The 23,230-nt window shown below is 47.0% G+C and overlaps 1 protein-coding gene across 1 annotated transcript in view; it reads right to left on the bottom strand.

The window, feature by feature from the left end:
- The window catches only part of LOC103773033 (MAM domain-containing glycosylphosphatidylinositol anchor protein 2-like), a gene marked incomplete at both ends in the record, with an annotated part of 91,787 nt that overhangs the window by 55,867 nt on the left and 12,690 nt on the right, over positions 1-23,230 (bottom strand). The window contains 2 exon segments of the mRNA XM_008940384.1: positions 9,737-9,869; positions 14,343-14,539. Coding sequence (XP_008938632.1) covers positions 9,737-9,869; positions 14,343-14,539 — 330 coding nt within the window.

Here is a 23,230-nt window from a genome sequence, read left to right as displayed (position 1 = left end):
TCCAGCATGATTAAAAAATGGAGCAGGCATTTATAAACATGACAAGATGATCCAGAGCAATTATAATAGTTGATGATTAGACCAAAATATTGTTGAAGGATTATTAAAACTCAGGCTTCAGGGTATAAGGTGTCTCTTTTTCTGGCATGGGAGGGGAGACAAGCACACGTCTGTCTGCCACTGCTCTGAGGTGTCTCCTACTGGCTCTCGTTAGGGACAGAGATGGGATCTGAACCTGAAGGACATTGCTTCAGGCTCCAGCCTCCAAGACAGAAGTGGTGTCACCCACTGGCACCCACACCAACTTGTAGGAGCAGAAACAGAAGCGTGAGCCAAGCTCCCTTCCACTTCCACAGCCCAATCTGCTTTCCCAGAACAAGGCTGGAGCCAGGACTGACAATCTGCTTCTTTTGGAAGGCACAAGAAAGTGACCCAAGCTTTCTGAGGCTTGTGGAGATCCTCACATCCTTATAAACAAGCTCTCACATGGTTCTCACCATGATCACTCATACTGCAGTGACAGGAAGCCAGCAATTTGTGCCTCCAACCTTCATTTCATTATCACTTGTTGCTTGGTAGAAGAGAACAGCACCCACCTCTCTACAACCTCCTTTCAGGAAGATGTTGAGAGCCAGAAGGTCACCAAAACTGATGGAGCCACAGGAGGTGTTCATGTATGAAACCTTATAGATATATAATTCCTCATGCAACAAAAACACCTTTACCATAAGGAGTTAATAAACGGAGTGTGTCATCACCCTCTAAGCCCCTTCCAAAGCTTCACCTCAGCTAAGGTCTCTCTTAGATGACCACCAGGCACTGGGATTAACGAGATGGACACTGGGCCATCCAGATTTGGCAAGCAAAGCATCTCCCAGGCAGAACCTTCACCCCAACGCTGGCAGAGACTGAGCCAGGCAACCTGCCCAGCAGGAACTTTTTCCCAACTCTCTGATAGGAACAACAAAATCCATCATCAAACACCACCAAGCTCCAGGAACTATTCCTAGGGGTGAGCACATGGAACAGGCTTCCCCAACATCGTTTCTGAGCCTCCTAAAGAGAACAGCTCAGCGTTCAAACGAGCTCTGCAGCCTCCCTGCCCTTCAGGAGCAGGGGTTTCTGAGTGCCAGCCCCACATTTCAAAGCCAGGGCTGGTGTGCCAGGGGACAAAGGCAGCGCAGTGCCCCCGCCAGCCCCTGCCCGCGGGGAACAAGGCACTACTCATGGCCAGGGCCCTTTCAGATTGCAGCTGCAGCCTTTTTAAAGGGCCTTCAGTGCAGAGGCTTTCGTGTGCGAGCTCTGCCCCTGCACCCAGAGTCCCTCGTGGGATTGGAGAGCACCCACAGCCCGTGTGACAAAGTGCCATGGAAACCCAGCAGGTCACGGCACACAGCTCTGCCAGGCAAGTCTCCATGGAGAATTTAAATCAGAACTACACCCATTTTTTTTCCCTGCTATCAACATGGGCACACACAAGGAGTTAGGCACCACTGATGTAGAGATGAATTCTGAAACGTGGCTACAACACCCACCACTATAGACTCTTCACAACACCAGTTTCCCAAACACCTTCCTGGCTCTGCAACAAAACACTCCCAGTTTAAACAGAGCTGCCCCAGGATGGTGGGCAGGGAGGCTGGAAACATCTTCTGCTCAACCATCCCCTAGAGATGTTCACTGAGCTTGAAAGCAGCAGAGTCTCTATGGCTGCCTGGGATGGCTCTCTGGGACAGGTACTGTACTGGGAGGAGAAAGGAATCTGCCACTGGTGGAGGGGAGGGAAAAAACTGACACCAAAATGAGTTGTAATTACAAGGAGACAAAGATGTGTATGTAGAGAGGGTATAAGGAATTGAGAAGCTTCACAGCTGGCTTTAGGGATTACTGGAAATGCAAAAGAAAACGAAGACTTTAATAGCAATATCAAAGCAGAGGCAGAAAGTCATGTCCTTGACGACTCACTCATTTATGATGAATTAGAAATGGAAGTACATTATTTCCTCCAGTTTTATGAATTATTTCCTGGGCAGAGCTGAAGAAATAGAAGGTAATTGAATTATACTTTCCCCATCTCCATGTGTATGTGTAGCCACCCGTTCCATTTGCAGCCAGGGTTACTTGCAGGAACACAATGCACATGCTCCTGACTTGACACGTTATGAATAGTCCCTTTCAAGTCAGAGCAAGTAGAGAGAAGATCTGAGATCCCTGCTGGGCTGAGAGCATCCTTTCTGTACTTATTTATTCAGCACAGTTCAAAAAAGAATAGATTCTAACTCCCAGCTGAGATCCAGATGTTGAGGTCCAGAGGGAAAATAAACTTTGTACTGACCACGCTGCCACAGGCTGCTGCAATGATAGGTCCTTCCTTCTCATCAATAGTCCTTAAAAAACCAACCCAACAGCCCTCTCACCTCCCCCTCCAAAAAAAACCCAACAAAACCCAAACCCAAAACCCCAAAACTTCTATGTGCTCATCCTCTCTGCTGCTACCGGTAGAGCCATCAGCTTCTGACTGCTACTTGACAGCCTTACTTGTTGGTCTCATGAAAGAGAAAACTCTTCTAGGCAGAAAGTGCCCATGGGTCTTGAACCAGCCAGGATAAGGTATTCCAGTGGGACAAACTGGGTCTCAGGAAAAGTTCCTTCCCTGAAAGGGTTATCAAGGCCTGGCCCAGGGCAGTGGTGGAGTCCCCACCCCTGGAGGGGTTTCCAAACTGTGGAGATGTGGTGTGAGGGACACAGGGCAGTGGGGACCTGGCAGTGCTGGGTTAACTCTTGGACTCCATGATCCTAAAGGTCTTTTCCAACCTAACTGACTCTGTGAACCTGAGTTGTCAAGCCAACACCCCCCCACGTGCACCAGCACTTCATCTGCTCTCTCAGGACATGCCAAACTAGCTGTGGACTCTGCTGGACAGGTTCACCTTTTGCCTTGGCAGAGAGATATCCAAGGGAGAAAGAATTATGGAAAGACACTTAAACATGAACTCTCTGCAGGCTCAGGAGCAGAATTCATCATAGAATCACAGATGGTTGAGGTTGGAGGCACCTCTGGAGGTCTAACCCCCTGTATAAACAGGGTTCCCTACTGTAGATGTCTACTGTTCAGATGTCTTTTGACTATCTCCAAGGATGGAGACTCTACAACCTCTCTGGGCACCCTCTACCAATGTTCAATCAGCCTATCAAAATGTGTTTATATAAAATCACTGTCAAGCAGCAACCAGTCCCACAGAGCTTTTCACTTCGGCCGTGTCTCATTTAGGTGCTGGATGTAACCCACGTGCAGAGAAGTAGCAAAATACTCCAGCCATAATCACTTCCAGTCCTAAAATCTTCATAAACCAGAAATGTTTTAAGATAAATGTTCAAGACCAGGTTGGTTCCATTTAAGGAACTTGCTCTAGTGGGAGGTGTCGCTGCCCATGGTAGTGGGGTTGCAACTAGAGGATCTTGAAGGTCCTCTCCAACCCAAACCATTCTACAATTCTCTATGTTCACCATACAGCTCAACCTTTTCTTTTGATTTTTTTTTTTTTTTGTTTTGTTTTACTTGCTCTTTTCCCCACTTCATTTTCACTGCCTTTAAAACTCCAGCACTTCCAGGGGCAGAGGAAAGGCAAAATTCTCCAATCCCATTTTTTTCAGGCACATGTGTCCTTCTTTTGACTTCATATGTGGAACAACTGAAGTAAATATTCCCAGATCACTTTCCACTCTGGCAAATGTTTTGGGAAAGCCACAGGACTGGTTCTAGGGGTGATTCCCCCCAGCATTGCCAGAGCCACCCGTTCCTCTGCGTGCCTTCAGCTCAAGCTGGGGTGTGTGTGACCTCCACCTACCAGCAGCCTCTGCTCAATTTGAATGGTGCTCCCTGCTCAGAAGTGTAAAAAAAACCAAACCAACAACCAACCTCTTATTTTCCAGTTTCCTCTGAACCTGTCACCCAAATAAGCAGCCTAAAGGTGAGTAAAGCGCAGGATGATTTTGCCCATCTGCAAGAATGGCAAATTTTGGGGTTGCAGGGGAAACAGAGGGGGGAATTACAGGCAAGAAGTAAAGCAAAGAATCCAGATAGATTTAAAATCATCCCTTTTCAGCTGCGCTCAGTCCTTCTATACATCAACAAGCCGAGCTGGAGTGCCAGCCACGTACCCGCAGTGCTCTCCCTCTGGTCTCCACAGCCTGTTCGTTTTCCTCCTCCTCCTCCTCCCAACTTTTCCTGAAATCCTCTGGTTTGGAAGCGAGGGGGGATGGAGCTTTGATGAGTCACCTCTTTATCCCCATCTGCCCGGCTGCTCTCCGGGCAGCGAGGCTCTGCTGGCTGGCGCTCTGCACAGACGAGGCATTGAGAGCTCCTCGGGGAGGAGGGGAGGAGGATCCGTCCCCTATTCAAGGCACTTCCTCACTCCTTACGCTCTGGAGGCCACCACAATGGCTCACAGCTCCCACACTCCCTGAACCATTCACGCTGGGGATAGTTTTATCCAGAGGGTGCGAAGGGAGGGCAGAATCCACCAGTGTTAAGTCGGTGTAACCCGGTCGTGGATCTGTCCCCTTCATCCCCAAATTTAGAGGCATGGTTGTTCTCATAGAATCGTGTTAGGGGTTGGAAGGGACCTCCAGAGATCATAGAGTCCAACCCCCCTGCCAGAGCAGGACCATCCAGTCTAGGGCAGGTCACACAGGAACACATCCAGATGGGTCTTAGAAGTCTCCAAGGTAGGAGACTCCACAACCTCCCTGGGGAGCCTGTTCCAGTGCTCTGGAACCCTGACAGTAAAGAAGTTCTTCCTCATGTTGAGGTGGAACTTCCTGTGCTCCATAAGCACACGGAAGGGACACATTTAATGGTTGTTTACACATCCCTTCCACCATTACTGTCCTCATAGGCTTAAATTCCTCTTGGCTAATTTCAACCACCCAAAAGTCAGGCATGCAACCCAAGGTCATGCATCCTGATGAGATATAAACACCCCTAAAGCACAGATCCTGCTCTCCAAAAATAGATGGGACAAACTGCTCTTTGGAACCTTCTCTCTCCATCAAGTACAGTCCTCCCTGAGCTACCAGCATCCTGAGCTTTCAAGGTGTTGCTCAGGTGAGCCAAATCCTGCCTTGCAACAGCAACCGTCACCCCCCATAATGCATTGGGAATGACTGGCTGAGGAGGAGCTGCAGAGAAAGGACCCTCAGGGTCATGTTGGTTGGTGAACTGGACACAAAGCAAACATTAACAATAAGGAACAGGCTGTCCAGGGCAGTGGTGGAGTCCCCATCCCTGGAGGGGTTTCCAAGCCGTGGAGATGAGGTGCTGAGGGACATGAGTTAGTGGTGGGTTTGGCAGTGTGAGGTTAATGGTTGGACTTGATGAGCTTAAAAAGTCTTTTCTAACCAAAATCACTCTAGGATTCTATGAATAGGTGCTCAGTAAAAGGGAGTTATCCTACAGGGATGCAGAAACAAGACCTTGGGTGGGAAATGTATGGAACCAGCCCTTCACTGAACTCCACGCTCACGAGTCTGGGAGCTGTGGTGTACTCCACAGTCCTTCAAGCCAGAACTTCACCAGGGAGATGGGCAGAGGAGATTGACAGGACCAGCATGACTCACAGACAAAAATCAAGGAGCTGGGTTTGTTATCCAATGGAAGAGGTGGGACAAGATAACAGTCTTCCAACACAGGAACCATAGCTGTGAAGAGGAGGAGGAGGAGGAGGTCTTCTTCATACCATGGTGGACAGGACTGCCTGCAAACAATGCAACGTTTCTGCTGCTGCCAGACAGGTTAAAACACCACCAGCAGGACAAGGTTTAGCTATAGAGCATTCTGCCAATGAGAAAGGGGTCTAGGTGACCTCTTGGGGTCAATTTTTCTCTTTTTTCTTTTTGCTACAGCACTAAACCCACCCACGTCCAGCCTGGAGAGCTGGCTGGGCCTGTTATCCAGGGATTCTGAGCCTTTAGTGCAGGATCACATGTCTCCCAGAACAGGGGATGCTAAGTAAAAGGGAGTTATCCTACAGGGATGCAGAAACAAGACCTTGGGTGGGAAATGTATGGAACCAGCCCTTCACTGAACTCCACGCTCACGAGTCTGGGAGCTGTGGTGTACTCCACAGTCCTTCAAGCCAGAACTTCACCAGGGAGGTGGGCAGAGGAGATTGACAGGACCAGCATGACTCACAGACAAAAATCAAGGAGCTGGGTTTGTTATCCAATGGAAGAGGTGGGACAAGATAACAGTCTTCCAACACAGGAACCATAGCTGTGAAGAGGAGGAGGAGGAGGAGGTCTTCTTCATACCATGGTGGACAGGACTGCCTGCAAACAATGCAACGTTTCTGCTGCTGCCAGACAGGTTAAAACACCACCAGCAGGACAAGGTTTAGCTATAGAGCATTCTGCCAATGAGAAAGGGGTGTAGGTGACCTCTTGGGGTCCTTCCCATCTTTATTTTTCTCTTTTTTCTTTTTGCTACAGCACTAAACCCACCCACGTCCAGCCTGGAGAGCTGGCTGGGCCTGTTATCCAGGGATTCTGAGCCTTTAGTGCAGGATCACATGTCTCCCAGAACAGGGGATGCTAAGAGCAGTGTTTTTTCAAATTGAGTTTCTGCTCTGGATGACTTCTGTCTTGGAAGCTGCCAAAACCTGGCCTCAATGTTATCGAGTATCACAGAATGGGTTGGGTGGGAAGGGACCTTTCAAGGCCATCTAGTTCCAACCTCCCTGCACTGAACAGGGACATCTTCAACCACAGCAGGTTGCTCAGAGCCCCATCCAACCTGGCCTTGAGCACACCCAGGGATGGAGCATCCACAGCTCCTCTGGGCAACCTGTTCCTGTGTGTCACCACCCTCACAGTGAAGAACTTCCTTCCAGCTCATCTCAATTGACCTCCTTCCAGTTTGAAGCCATTACCCCCTGTCCTATCACTACAAGCCCTTGTAAAAGGTTCCTTCCCAGCTTTCTTTTGGATCCCTTCCCTCTAGCATGTCAACCACACCACACAGCTTGGTGTCAACCCAAAGCAGCATCATGATCACCTGCACGACACCTCTTGAACTGGCTCCTAAGATGCAGATACATGTTTTCAAATCAACCTGGGCCACCAAAAATGCTCTGTAGATCAAGAGGAAAGTTTTATTTGCTTTTATCCAATCATTTTATAAGAGATATTATAGGAAGCCCAGAATGTCCATGGGTTTATGGGTAAATATTATACCTTTTCTCTAGCATTTTGAAACAATGAACACTCGTAAAAGGATCTTCTTCTTCTTAGATCTGGACATTCAGTGGTGTGATTCAGAGATAGCTGGAGCTCAGGTTCCTTTGTCCAGCTCTAAAGATCAAACAGTGAGTCACATGCAAACTGGTGACAGGTTTTAATATCACTTGTCAATAATTGATGTTTGCCAGGGAGCAGAATTATGCCTGGATTAACACAACCCCTGTACTCCTAAAGGAGACTGCACTTGCTCCTGCTAAGCATATTCCAGAAGAAGCACTTCCTGACCGATGCCTGGTCCAGGCTAAGGCAGTGCAAGAGGTCTTCAGGACTTCCCTCAGTCCTTACACAGACAAAAACATGCTGGAGACAATCCTGAATTCCAACAAGAGTCTCCACAACCTTGTTCTGCCCTTTAATGCGCTTGCTTTAGTCTCAGCACTAGAGAATGATCTCCATCAGAAGGCATCTCTGGAGGCATCTGGCCAGAGCTCTGCTTGAAGTAACACCGATTGGATAAGGTTGGTCAAGCCTCCTCCAGTCAAAGCTTGGACAAGGTAACCAAGCCCAGCTCCTTCAGCCTCCTCCCATGTGCCACCTGCTCTGGCTCCAGACCCTCCTTGTTGCCTCCACTGGAGCTGCTGCGGTCCCCCCGTGTCCCCCTTGCCCTAGGGAGCCCCAAATTGGACAGAGCAGTCTGGAGTAGTCTCCAGCAGCTAAATTATCCCTCTGACACAAACGGGAGTGTCAACAACTGTCACCTTCTGGTAGGTGTTGGGAGGAAGGTTGTTCCCACCTACCAGCCACACCTCCCGGTGGCAGACAGGCTTTATTGCTTCTCCTGCTATAAAATCAGAACAACTCATCAGGGACAAACCTCATTGTGTGAGAGTTGGGTTTGTTTTTTCACCTAGCAAACTTAATGAGAGAGTAAATTAAGGGCTTCCAAATAATTTTGCCACATTCAGAGCCGAGTGTAATTGCCCAGGGGCAACTTTAAAGCTGAGCTGTGAAGCTGCGCAGAGGTGACTTGTGTACGGTAATGGGACATACCAGAGTTTTCAAGTCCCTGCTGTCAAATCAGAAATTCAGAAAAAAGCTGGAGGCAACTCCCTGGAATAAAGCTGTGAGGACAGAAATAACGTGAAATGTGCAAGTGCAAATAAAATCTGTGGCTCATCTCGGGCTCACTCAGCATCTTCATGCCTCAACTGTTCTGTTCATCTGGTACCTGGTTTCGGTGCCCCGAGGCATCTGCTATTAAGACATCACCCAACTTAATCTAACCCGAAGTCTTCAGATGCCCCAACATTTGCTGCAGGAAAAAAAACTTCTCTGAAATATCTAATTATTTAGAAATGTGAGAATTTGGCTCTTTGGCGTCAGGTTTCTAAAGCATTTCAGATGCATCCTCTGTGCATCCTGGATAAAGAACATTTAGGAGAGGTAAAAATGATTTCCATCCTCCTGGAAATGAGCATTTCCAATCACACCTCTTGTGATCAGCCTCCACCATGAGGCTCTGGAGATACAGAGCAGGGATAGAGTCCCGAAAGAGGGAGATACACAACAGATCATTTGCTGGGTGAGGAACGAGACCAAAGAAAGATCAAACCAACAAGAAATGCTTCAACACGGAGACAGTTTGGTCACGGACTAGAGCTGAACGCCTACAAATCACCCTGCAAAACATTTCACCACGGCCACTTGAATATTTTCATTTGAACCCATTAAATCTGAAAGAAACCACTGTCACTGAAATCAGTGTAAGAAATCGATGTCTGGATCGATGTAAGAATACATCAAATCAATCACAGAAAACCAATTATTCAAATTAATGTGAGAAAGTTGATTTTTTTTCCCTAAAATATTTAGATGACCAAAGCTTTCAACAAAGCATTGAGAGAAGTATTTGAGCACTGTCTTTTACTGTATGCTCAGCCTTGACCAAGACGTCCCTTCCTGTCACCTTGCTGCATTATCTTCTTTGGAGTCTATCATAGAACAATAGAAAGGTTTGGGTTGGAAGGGACCTTCAGGATCATCTAGTTCAACGCCTTGCCATAGGCAGGGACACCTCCCACCAGGTTGCTCAGAGCTCATCCAGCCTGGCCTTGAGCACCTCCAGGAATGGGCCACCTACAACTTCTCTGGACAGCTTGTTCCAGTGTGGTTCAACCTCACAGTGAAGAATTTCTTCCTCATTTCTAATCCAAACCTACCCTTTTTCACACCACATCCACAACAATGAAGCTCCCTGATCCTGGGTGAAATATAAATCCTGATCTAAAACCCGGAGATTGATAAATAGAGAACAACAAACCCAAACTCTTCTTCCAACCCTCAAGCATCTCAAAACACCTTCTCCACCTTGCTCCTGAACAGCTCCTACCGCGGTGTCTCTACACATGGTCACAAACTGAAGCAAGAGAACATCACTGAACCCCAACAGAGTGTGGGGCCACCAAAGGAGGAGGGAGGGGGGCTGCTGGAGGCCCACCTGTTTTGTTGGAGAGTCGGAAGGACACCATCTTGTCAGGGATGCTGCAGACATTCCTCACCGAGGCGATGCAGCTGTAGTTGGCATAGTCCTGAGGTCGGAGGTTCTTCAGCTTCAGGATCTTTGTTTCTCCCTGGGCGTGCAAGAGAGAGCGTTAGGGAAGGACCAAGGCAACAACCAGGGACGCAGGAGACACCAAAGCTGGTTTGCAGGAGCTGAGATGCTCAACGTGGCTTTTCAGATGGCCAAGAAAACATCTTTTATTCAATTCCCTGAAAGAATGGCAGCTGAGAGAACCTACAACTGCAGCCCCATTTCTATACTCACCCCAAATAAGAGCAGCAAGGGTGAAATTGCTTTGACAGAGTGTTTAAGTCTCAGTATTATTTGGGATAATATGTATTAAGGTACAAGGATGAAAAAAAAATAATCATAAGGTACAGAAATCCTGCTGTTTTCCCTTGAAAATGGGTTTTATTTTTAGCCAGGGATGTAAATGATGGAGCAGAGACCTGCACGGGGTGTGTAATGAAGGTGTTCCTTCAGGCACAGCTGAGAGGAACATGGAAAAGATTAGATTTCCACCCCAGAACTGGGAAAGGTGAGATGTCCACTGCAGTGCTATGTGAAAGAGGCACCAGAGGAGAAGAAAATTGGGAGGAAAAGCACGGTGCTGAGATGGGTGTGGGAAACCCTTAAAGTAGTGTTAGCAAGAAGAGGAACAAAAAGCCAACAGGAGCTTTGTCAGGTACAGAATCCTGAGAGGTCATGGGACAGAGCAGGGAAGAAGTGAGCCCAGGGAGCCCAACAAAGCACATGGAGATGATGGGCTTGAGGATGGACAGCGTGGAGGGCTGCCCAAACATCAAATGGATCTGTATCCATCAATACCTGCACGTTATTCACCCTGGCATTAGAATAACACAGCTCCACCTCCTCCCCCAGCTGCCTGCTCTCAAGTCCTTGCCCGTGTTTACATCATGCTCAGATGAGGCTGAGGCAGGACCCAGCCCAGGAAGGGGGACTCAAAATGGCTGCACAAAGAATAAAAGCAGCAAACTTTGGAAAATATTCATTATCACACGTCCTGGTAAAGCTGAAAGACTTTTTATAATGTTACCACACGATGGTTTAGGCTGGAAGAGACCTTGAAGGTCATCAAGTCCAACCATCGCCCCAGCACTGCCAGGTCCCCACTGCCCCGTGTCCGTCACACCACATCTCCACGGCTTGGAAACCCCTCCAGGAGTGGGGACTCCACCACTGCCCTGGGCAGCCTGGCACAGCCCTGGGCAACCCTCAAGGGCAAGAAATTGTTCCTCAGGGCCAACCTCAACACCCCCTGGCACAACTTGTGGCCATTGCCTCTTGTCCTGTCCCTTGTTCCTTGGGAGCAGAGCCCGACCGCCCCCGGCTCCAGGCTCCTGTCAGGAGCTGTGCAGAGCCAGAAGGTCTCCCCTGAGCCTCCTTTGCTCCAGGCTCAGCACCCCCAGCTCCCTCAGCTGCTCCTCACCACACTTGGGCTCTAGACCCTTCCCCAGCAGCTTCGTTGCCCTTCTCTGGCCACGCTCCAGCCCCTCAAGGTCCTCCTTGGAGTGAGAAACCCAAAACTGACCCCAGGATTCGAGGTGCAGCCTCCCCAGTGCTGAGCCCAGGGGGATGATCACTACACTAGTCCTGCTGCCATCTGCACCTGCTGCCATCTGCACCAACTGCCCAGGCCTATGTAAGCAAAAATAACGTAGTTTGTGGCTGTAGAAGTACAGAATTATCAAAAAAAAAAAAAAAAAAAAAAAAAAAAACAATAAAAGAGAAGATGCAGCTGGTCAGATAAGAAAAGAAACAGTCATTGAAATTGAGCTTGAGAGAAGTTTGGAGCAGAGGAACTTATGTGCTCTGTGTGACTAACCAGTCCCACAGAAATTATGTGATTAAAATTAAGCACATGCTGATTTAGCATCTCTTGGACCAACTCTTTGAAAGGTTGGATCCAAAACTGCTTGAAGAAGAGGTGGTAGATGCCCCATCCTTGGAAATATTCAAGGTCAGAGTTTATCTGAGCTAGAAAAGGGCTTGATCCAGTATATATTTTCTTCATTGGTTGGGATCATTCGCCTAATTATACCTAATTGCATAATTATTGTAAATACAGCAAATTGAATCCTGTACTCAGGCTGTGGGATCACAATGTGCAACGAGGATGATGCAAACTGAGGAAAAAAACTCTGCATCAAGGCTTTGGGTTTGAGAAGTTCAGGATTTCCAACTCTCCCACAGATGAGAACGTGCCTAATTAGATTTATTCTTTTTCCCCCATGGCACATAACTGACACTACTTGACTAATCCAACAAAATCTGTCTAAAGTTCAAGAATTTGTTTATATATCCTCAATTTTCTAGGTGCCTCTTGCTGGAAGGAAAAATCAGCCTTTTTTTTGGGTACAACACCTCAGATAATTGAATTGTATGACTACTTGTTTTCCTTTACACTTGATTTTCAGATTGATTCATTTGCACCTTCAAAGCAACCACCAAAAAATGCCACCCCAAACTCCTACCTCCTGGTGCTCTGCCAGATCCCCTCGACCCTTCAGCACATCTTTGGGACTCTTTGAGAAGCTGAACCAATCACACAGAGATGTCCACTGGACATTTATGGCTCTTGAACCTTTAATTCCATCTATTTCCTCTTCAAAACCTCTATCAGATCTTGTAGGCACATGGAGAAGATGCACTAATTCAACCTGACCTCCAATAAATGCTAAAGAGGTTGTGGATAAGCTTCCAACTATCAATACAACAATCTGATTTATTTATTAATTCAGCCCATTAGTCATTAATTCAGCCCAGACAGAAGTTCTAGGAAAAAATGCTCCTCAGAACCCAGAAATATAGATATCATTTTTAATATTAAATCTGATTTCATGTGACACATTTTATCAGATAATGTCCTTATTAGATGACAGGGATGGAAATTATCAGCATTTCTACACTGAAATCTAACCCAAAAAAAATCCCATGTCAAGGGATTCTCTCACTTTTTAATTAAAACATTAAAAATCTTCCAGCCTACACGTTCTAGTCTTAGGAAACGAGCCCCAGATTGGCTCAACTGGGCTTGTACATATTAAATTAAAAATAATCTCATCCCATTTAGGAGACCAATAACTTGGACTATGTAATCTAATTCTCCTCTTTGCAAGGGTCTGGGCTGCGTGTCCTTCTGTAAAACCCCAAACCACTGGAGGAATAGAAAGCTGTCAACTACAGTAAACAGGAAAAAAATTGGAGCTGCTCTCAAGTCATTAGCTGAAAATTATTTATGAAACTTGCAGGTTACTCTCTGCTTGGAAAACGAAATTACCAGGCAGCTTTCACCCCTGTCTTTACTGGTTATTGCTTGAGACTCTCCAAAACCATTTTTTCTCCTTTTTTTTCTTTATTTTCCCTTATTTTTTGCCAACACCACCACACGCTTTTGCCCATAGACAACAGAAAGTGCCACTTTTTCATTCTGAGACTCTGCAAATGTGCTGCTAATAAATTAATCTGATTTAATCTGACAAACCCTTTTGATAGCCCAGTTCTGCCTTCATGGCTCCGAGCAGGAAGACTTAAAAAAACCCACTTCTTGCCTTTTTTTGCCACCTCATCTTTTCAAGTGTGTAAACCTGCAACAAAACCCGAGATTCAAAGAAGTGAAAGGCAGGATAAAATAATAATAAAAAAAAAAACAACGCAGGGAGTTGCCATAGAGCTCAGACTTCTTGAAAAGCTTTTTTAAGCTGTAACTTCTGTGCAGAATCACTTCTCATTGTGTTGGAAAAGATGAGGAAATGGCAATGAAATCAGGGGTCTGGGCTTGCAGGGCCCAAGATTACTTCAAAGGGGCTCCTGCAGGCAGCTCTCCCTCTGCACCTTCCCACTGCTCCCTGTTTCATGGTTTTACAGACAATTAAATGACATATTTCATATTAGGAAGCCTGTGAGCAAAGTAAGGGGGAGTTCTGTGCCAGAGAGGGGTTCTCTGGGCAGTGACGAACGATGCAGTTGTTTTGGTTGGAAGGGACCTTTGAAATCTTCAAGTCCTGTCAGGTCCCCACTGCCCCATGTCCCTCACACCACCTCTCCATGGCTTGGAAACCCCTCCAGGGGTGGGGACACCACCACTGCCCTGAGCAGCATGGCACAGCCCTGGACAAACCTCCAGGGCAAGAAATTGTTCCTCAGATCCAACCTCAACACCCCCTGGCACAACTTGTGGCCATTGCCTCTTGTCCTGTTCCTTGGGAACCCCCCCCTGGCTCCAGGCTCCTGACAGGAGCTGTGCAGAGCCAGAAGGTCTCCCCTGAGCCTCCTTTGCTCCAGGCTCAGCACCCCCAGCTCCCTCAGCTGCTCCTCCCCACACTTGGGTTCTAGACCCTTCCCCAGCAGCTTCATTGCCCTTCTCTGGCCACACTCCAAGACCTCAAGGTCCTTCTTGGAAGGAGGGGCTCAAAACTCACCCACCCCACAAACCCATCAGCAATATGCAGACTGACCCAGTTACCAAAATTTGGAGCAAAAAGCCCAAAGAAGGAAAAAACCACCATTCTTTCATCCCTACCTGGGTAAAGAAGGGCTCGTAGATCTCCACCCCTTTGTCAGAGCCTTGCAGCAAGACCTCCTGGCCACGGCGCCAGCTGTAGCGGACGGGGGGGTTAGAGTTGGCCACACACCTGAGGAACACTGTCCTCTCATAGTAAAACTGCTCCTTTGCCTCCCCGATGCTCTGGTGGACTGTCACTACTGGGTCATCCAAATCTGGCAAGAGAGAGAAGGAAGATCCAAGTCAGGCTTCAGGGGACTCTACGATGCTTCTGAGATGGGAAGCGCCTTGGCTAGAAGTCAACCAGCCCACCAGCAAAACAAAGGCAGCACACAAAGCCAGGAATGCAAATTTTAGGACTTTTGCAGGAAAATTGAGTTGTAGAATTTGTTTTCATCTTGATTTACAAGCCAGGCTTTTGGATGCAACACCACGTGGGATGCCATGTTTGATAACGTCAAGCCCACTTCTCTTATGCTCCCACTAATACTTCATCATTTCCATCTGGTTTTCATCCTGACTTCTTGTTTCTTATGTAGGATTTTTAATTTAAACGTCTCTGAGACAAAATAGTTGAGAAAGCTTTGGAAATAAATAGACAGACTAATTTGCATCTTAATGGCAGGATCCACTGGAACGTTGCTCGTGTGCATGCAGCTGTTTTCCTTTAAAGCTGCAATTTAATACAGTAATTTAATGCATATTCCTGTCTTTGAGTTAAATGCATTTTACTTCAAGCAGGTAAATTCATCACAGGCTTTTGGAACACACTTCTCTTGATTAAAATACAGATATCATATAATTACTCCCACTGCATCAGCTCAAAGAAAATGAGATCGCCACAACAGAATTCACTCATCTTATACAGGGAAGAATGAACAATGGCCCATAGATTGTGAATACACCTAATTAATTAATTTGGGCTTTAGTCTACCAGGAACAAGGAGATTCCTGTTTGAGGGTGTTACTGCTGTTCATTAGGAGCTTTCTCTGGAGGTACAATTATATGGAAGAAGGGAAAAGAATGAAAGAAGGAAAGCAATGGTTATTTTTATAAATTACTTATTAAAACCATTCAGCCTCCAAATGAGGTGGTAAGGAACCCTCTGGTGAGCTTCAGGGAGAAGATACAGTGCATAGAGGGCTGGTGGCCTTGGGAAGTTCATGGAATCATGGAATAGTTTGGGTTGAAGGGACCTTTCTATGTCATCTCATCCAACCCCCTGCAGGGAGCAGGGACATCTGCAGCTAGAGCAGGGTGCTCAGAGCCCCGGCCAACCTCACCTGGGATGGTTCCAGGGATGGGGCAGCGACCCCCTCTCTGGGCAGCCTGGGCCAGGGGCTCACCACCCTCAGCATTCCAAATTTCTTCCTTCTCTCCAGTCTAAATCTCCCTCTGTTAGCTTTAAACCATCCCCCCATGTCCTGTCCCAACAGGCCCTGCTCAAAAGTCATCCCCAGCTTTCTTCCAGGCCCCTTTGAGGTGAGGCAGAGGCAGATGGGATTACTACAGGAAGCCCACCACTGGCAATCTGAACAGATTAACATGATTCAAACGTCCACACCAGAAAGCAATTTTCACCTAAAAATTATTCTTCAGAGACTTACGTTCTGATTTGCACGACAAGAATAAAACTTGAGAACCTCTTGTTTAATTAGAAACAAATCACGTTCCAAAAATTGGCATAATCCAAGCAATGATGTCTTGTAACAGGGCATGGATTTTAAGCTAAGTGTTATTTTCATTCTAGTCCACAAAACGTTTAATTTAATATCACAGAAACAAATTGTCAAATTGTGGCTCCAAATTAGGGTGGCATTTTCTAATGAGATTCCGTTTGTTGTTTGAAAGGTTATTTGAACTCACAGCAGCGTTTGAAAAGGGACCAGACTGCTGAAATTTGATGTCTCCTCATGCAGTAGAAAAGAAAAAAAAAGACTAAAATTAGCTGGCTGCCATTTCTAGGCCAAGACATTTGTCCCCTGGGTTCTGAGGAACAAGGGAACACATCACACATGAATTGTGCTTATTAAAGCACAGCCTTAGACCACCACCAAGGATGAAAGGCATCAAAAGCTTCCAACCCCAAGCCAGGGCACCTCTCTTCAAATCTCTCACCCTTAGATGGTTCCATCTTAAATGCATGAAGCCCAAGTCTTGACTCGCCTTCATCTTGATGAATTTAATCAAGACTAGAGAGACTAAATCTCCAAAAACCTAAAGACAGGACTTGAGGCAAGGTGGCAATCAACACCCCAGCTCGAGGCAGGCTGAGGATGACTGCCCAGGAGACATCCTTGTGGTCATAGAATCATAGACTATCTGGGCTGGAAGGGACCTCCAAAGGTCATCTAGTCCAACCCCCCCACCATAACCAGGGACATCTCCAACTAGATCAAGCTGCTCAGAGCTTCATCCAGCCCGATCTTGAATGTCCCCAGGGATGGGGCCTCCACCACCTGTCTGGGCAACCTATTCCAGTGGATAGTCAGGGAGTGGTCATGGTGGAGAAGCTGAAGAGGGCTCTGGCTACATCCTAGGCTGCAACAATAAGACTAGAAGCAGCAGGTCCATGCAAATGACACTTCCCCTGTAGCGTGCACCTGAGACAACACCCTGAGCACCCTGCCTGGGTCAAGACACGACCATACTGGAGCCAAAGTAGAGGAGACCATGATGATTGGAGGGCTAGAGCAGATGTCACATAAGCAGAGGTTGGATTTGCTCAGCCTGGAGAAGATAAGATGCAGGAGTGATGTAATCTCTGTCTTCAGCTGACTACTGGAAAGTTCTACAGAAGATGAAGGCAAACTTTTAGAACAGCAGAACAAGCCACCATGAGTCAACAAGTGTAAGCTGCACCATGAGAAATTCCTCCTCGTTGAAAGGGAAAACCAACTCCCTGTGAAACCTGAAAGGCTGCAAGATACCATCCTTGGAGACATCAAAGCTTGACTGAATATACAGCCCTGAGCAATCTAACCCAGGTTAGAGAGTTAGGGTTGCCTTTGACTTAGAGTAGTAGGTTGGACAAGAGGTCCCTCCTAACCTAAATTACTCTATGCTATCACGAGCTGTCATGGCCATTGTTTTCTTCTGCTACCTGCCCTCTTGCAACAGGTCCATGCTGGATGCATGCTCAACCCCTCCAAGATGACAGGGACAAGCAGGGAAGAATTTTGGTAAGAAACAGAATGGTTTGGGTTGGAAGGGACCTTCAAGATCATCTAATTCCCCTGGACAAGGACATCACCCATTAATCCTGGTTGCTCAAAGCTCCATCCAACCTGGCCTTGAACACCTCCAGGTGATGGAACACCCCCAAATTCCCTGGGCAACCTGTTCCTGCACCTCACCACGGTCAGAGTGAAGGAACTTCTTCCTAATTTCTAATCTCAATCTCCCCTCTTCCAGTTTGAAGCCATCACCCCTCATCCTACCATGGCAAGCCCTTGTAAAAAGTCCTCCCCAGCTTTCTGGATTTCGCTCAGGCAGTGTGAAAGCTGCAAATATGACATAAAATAAACTTTTGGAGAAAACTACCCAGATATTCTGCAGAGTTATTACTATGCAGGCACACAACTGTCTTTAGACAGGCTCTTGAAAAGTCATCTCATTGTGGTGGCATCGAGGCTCGCTGCTCAAAGCTCTCCAGATCTTTCAGGCTTTAACTGAATTGTCAGGAATTGAGCCTGGAATTGCCAAAATAGACTTAAAAAAAAAAAAAAAAAAAAAGAGGCAATTTAAAGCTTTGCACATATGTGTGAGTACCCGTGGGTGTTTGTTCCCTAGAGGCACTGGAACATTCAGAGACTCAGCAGGCTGGGAGTGAAGCTCTGGACTTCAGAGACTGCACACCAGTGAGACTCATAAAATCATGAAAGTGTTTTGGGTGGGAAGGGACCTTTCAAGGTCATCTTGTCCAACCAACACTGAGCAGGGACATCCCCAACTAGAGCAGGGTGCTCAGAGCCCCGGCCAACCTCACCTGGGATGGTTCCAGGGATGGGGCAGCGACCACCTCTCTGGGCAGCCTGGGCCAGGGGCTCAACACCCTCAGCATCCAAAAATCTCTTCCTTCTCTCTAGTCTAAATCTCCCTCTTTTAGTTTCAAACCAAATTCTCAGTTTGATGCAATTACAAAGAGTTAACCAACTAATCACTCTTTAACTCAAGCCCAAGTCACGGGTGTTGCAACCCAGTTCACTCTATTAATCAAAATGAAAATAATTACAGCAGTATGTTTCCCACAGAGGTTTATGCCACCATTAAGTTCAATTTTTCGGTCTTTAATCTTCATATTGAACCCAACCAGTTCCAGAACCCAGCTGGCACGGGCTACACAGGAAGAATTCCCTTCACCAAGCTCTCAAACAAACATAAACTTCAGGATGAGCTGCTCAGAATGGGTCCACCCCACCCCTGCAGCCCTCAGCTGAGCTCCAGGGGCTGGCACAGGGGTCACAGGGAGCAGGACCAGGGCTGTAGTTGGTAGAACCTCATTTTTCCAGCTCCTGGGACTACAAGGTGTGCTGATTTTTGTTCTTAATTAGCTGCCTTTTTCTTCAGATGTTCAAAGCAAGTCAGGATAAGAATAAAGCTGCATCTGGGAAACTGATTGGGGCTGCTTCCTCATGACAGCCAGAGAGGAGGCAGCAGTGATGGATATATTTAGCCTGTCTAACTTGTACATTATCCTTCACTTAAAAAGTTCCATGCAATTTTCCTTACTACACCCTCCTGACCTGGCACAAGGCACCGAGAATCAGGGAGGTTTGAAGTGCTCGTGGTACTGTGTGATGGTAGAAATTAGTCACATGTGATCCAGAAATCACAGAAATTCAACAGATTCCTCTTTCTTATGTAGCTATCAAAAGGACAATGAGCTGTCTTGTGTGTTGTGCATCAGCATGTGCCCTGAGGAGGCACAAGAGCTCCCAACCAGCTGGAAAGAGGAGAGCCAAGTCAACTGGAGCTCCACATCAGGTATTTTTCCCTCAACAGCCCTTTAAAAAAGATTTATTGCACATCTGCAGTGTTGTAATGTGTATGCAGATACAACACGAGGAGGGAAGCATCCTTGAGGAGATCCTCTAAGGAACCAAACCTTTCTTCCTTGCACCCACGAGACCAAAATTGTGACCCTGGGAGACCCCTGATGAGCCTTCATTGATCTCCAGAGCCATTTCTGGAAGATCAAACAGAAGCCAGAAGGCTGTTAACAGGCTCAGACACAAAAGGACACAGAAATTGACCTTTGTAGCCAACAGTCCCCCGTGCTGCTCATCACCAGCCCTGTCTGCAGTGCTTCACTGGGGCTGGCGTCCACAGAGGGAGAATGCAAGAGGAGGACTGGAATGAACATCTGGAGAGGTGGTTCTGCAAAGTCAATGTTTGCTTTGTTCTTTTGAGGGAATTATAAATACACCTGATTGAAACCCACAAAACCCACCCAGGGGATGAACTCTTCACACCAGCACACCCTAAGGACATGGGGAGGATGGCACAGGGTGTGCCACAGAATCCCAGACTGGGTTGGGTGGGAAGGGACCTTAAAGGTCCATCTAAGTCCAACCCCCTGCCCTGAGCAGGGACATCTGCAGCTAGAGCAGGTTGCTCAGAGCCCTGGCCAACCTCACCTGGGATGGTTCCAGGGATGGGGCAGCGACCACCTCTCTGGGCAGCCTGGGCCAGGAGCTCACCACCCTCAGCATCAACAATTTCTTCCCTCTATCCAGTCTGAATCACCCTCCTTTAGTTTCAAACCATCCCCCTTTCTCCTGTCCCAACAGCCCTTGCTCAAAAGTCTGTTCCCAGCTTTCTTGTAGGTTCTCTTTAGGTCCTGGCAGCCCCCAGCAGGTCTCCCCAGCTGGAGCCTTCTCCTCTCAGGCTGCCCCAGCCCAACTCTCTCCTGCTGGGCTCCCAGCAGAGGGGTTCCCCCCTCGGGGCATTGCTGGGGCTCCTCTGGCCCCGCTCCAGCAGGTCCCTGGCTCTGGTCCCTGGCTCTGGTCTCAGGTCTCCTTCCTCAGCTCCCTGCTACAGCAACAGTTTTGCTCACCAGAGGCCACTAAATGCAGCAAGTTCTCAGCATTTCCAGGAGTAAATTAGCTGCTGTCCCCAGAGAGCACACACGCTGGTGCTGAGGGGTTTTTATTTACAGCACAAAGCACAGAGGAGAGCAACTCTCACCACAACACTCCATTTTTACTGGGGCAGGCAGGTGCAAACACAAGGACCAGTGGATTTTCCAAATAATGAAGAGCTGCATGCTCAGGCACAACAAGAGACCTCCCTGAACTCATCACAGAGATTAAAAGCTCCAAACTCCCCCCTGGCACCAAGAGAGGCACCAACAGGGACCTCCCAGCATGGTTCTGAAAGAGATGGGAGTGCTGGGGTGACCACCAAGGCCAGAACCTCCTTTCATCCATGGAACTGGTGACCTGAGGACAGGATCCTCATCTGCTGCCAGCCATTGTTAAGCAACATTAAGGAATTAAAAAGGCAAAGAAAAGAACAACAGAAAAATCCTTCTGCACTAGAGAAATCCCTTAAGGCTTGTGGTGAAAGACAAAGAGTGAGAGGGGTTTAATTTCTCAGGAAAGATGACTGAATTGGAACTTTATCAGAGGATGCAAACACCTCCTGGTGGGAAAACTGCAGGTCCAGGAGCTCTTTTGGGTACCAGTAAGAGATACAAGCAACAAGAGCTGGCAACTGAAGGAAACCTAATTCAATAGGGGAAAGAATCACTTATTTTTTTTTTGGAGATAAAGCAGTTGAAGAGAGAAACAAAGAGATGGAGGATCCCTCACCTGCCCCAACAAAGAGCAGAGGCTTTGGAGTGAAATAGAAGTTATTCCATTCAGTACAAGAGCAGCTGAAATAAAAACCCCAACCAGAGAGGGCTGTAAAAGAGGTCAGACTAGACTGATGTCCTGGTCAAGCCTGGTATTAAATTTTATGGAAAAAAATGTAATTAAACAGAGTTGATTAAAGGCCTGCAGATCATTATCATTAAATCAAGTGCACTTGAATCAAGTTATTTGAACTATCTTTTCATTCCACTTGAATAAGACTATAGGAGAACAACAGGCTGGTCAGAGGGGTTGTGGAGTCTCCTGGTCTGGAGAGATCCCAAAGGTTCTTGGATGTGATCCTGGGCACCCTGCTGTGGTGCTCACCAAAAAGAGCACGTAGGAAGCAGGAGTTACAGCCACTCCTACCCTGCAGGGATGGAAAGAACACCCAGAAAACAGGACAGCAGCTACAAAATTGCTCATAATGTGTGACTCTGCTACAGGATTTTCACTTCCCAGTGATTTACCTTCCTGTTAGGAACCAAGATTCAGATATAAGCCTCCAGGAGTTGGCCAGTCTTCAAAAGACACCAATTTTTACCCCCATATATACAACTGCTTGAGGAGGAATTCTGCAATAACTCCTTTATTCCCCTTGTTTTTTAAGCAGGTAACCTTGGAGCCTTTTTAAAATGTTCTCTGTACCTATAAAGGAGCAGAAGAAAAGAAAAAGGGATTTAACAACCAAGCCAGGAGAAACAGGCTCCAATACTAAGGGCCACCTGCCATGCATGACACATTACTGGGAATAATTGTTACAAACAAGACTTTTTAACATAATAAGCAAGTCATTACTGGTTGCATAATCCCAAACCTAATTAATGCTTGCTCCTTCATTTTTTAAAGACAAGAAACTTCATTTTCTTGACGTAGTGAAGCTCAAAAAGGTTGAGAAGGTCTAAGTCTAGACCACATCCATCTCCACTTAGTGGCTTCAAGGAGAATTCTTCTAGAGACTACTCACCAGGTTTCCATGCCTGTTAGAAGCTACATTCTGAACACAGAGAGTGCAAACTGTGGTGCCTTGGAGCAGGGGCTCCTGGTAACACTCCACTGTCCTCTCACGCCCTTCTGCTGGATCTTCTATGTGCCAAAATAACCAAAAAGTCATTTTATGTCAATAAAAATAATATATCTGACACTCCACACCTATAAAAGTGTCAGGTTTCCTTTCCCATACCCTGGCCGTGTTCCTCTGTTCCAAGGTTCACATTTATTTCCCAGCTTTAAACTCTTTGCCGTTAAAAACATCAATATAGAAATCTCACCAGTGCTCCTCATCCTTTCTCCCCATCTCTGCTCGGAAAGAAGACTGTATTTTTTCCCCAGCTTTACTTGAACAGAATACAAAACATGCATTTTAAGGGGAAGAGAAATAAAAAGCAAGCCAGGACTAGAGGAAATAAATAATGATGAGGGGATGATGAAAAAAAAAAAAAAAAAAGAGGGCATGTAAGAATCTCCTTGGAGGCAAATGAAGATGACAAATCAAACACAACTACAGCAAAGAGGGAGAGGAAAATGAACCTGCCCAGAATATTTAGTGCCCACACCTCAACCCAGACAGGGGAGATCTTTCTGCTGACTTGGAAGAAATGTCCCAGCATGTTCCTCTGAGAGCCACAGGCTAAAATCCCATCTACCTTGGAAAGGACCCTTTTAGGAGGTCAACAGCAAGTCTTGGGGAGAGGGAATGGAGCTGGAGGTGTGGGGAGGAGGGACAGGAATCTCTGAGAGCCCAAGTTTTAGCAATTCTGCTCTAATGATACAAAGTAATGTACCTCTGGGGGTGGAGGACCTTGAGATGTTTGGTTAGGTGGGTTCTGCAGTGCCCCTGGTAGCCCCACACATGCTGACTGCCAGGGCTGAGCCTTCTCCTGCACCTCGTGCTCCTCAAATAAGGGGTGTCAAGAAGAGGTTTTCTGACCAGGAAGGGATCACAGTGTGTTGCTTCCACTCCATGTGGGACCTCAACAGGCTGGAAACCCTCAACAGCACTTGGATCTCTGCTACCTCCTCAAATCAGCTCATGCTCCTGAGAAGGA

This window comes from Merops nubicus, unplaced genomic scaffold, assembly GCF_000691845.1.
Source record: "Merops nubicus isolate BGI_N331 unplaced genomic scaffold, ASM69184v1 scaffold1575, whole genome shotgun sequence".
NCBI classification, from domain to species: Eukaryota; Metazoa; Chordata; class Aves; order Coraciiformes; family Meropidae; genus Merops; species Merops nubicus.
The sequence above is the reverse complement of the archived record's forward strand: the minus strand, read 5'-3'. Positions and strand labels throughout refer to the sequence as shown.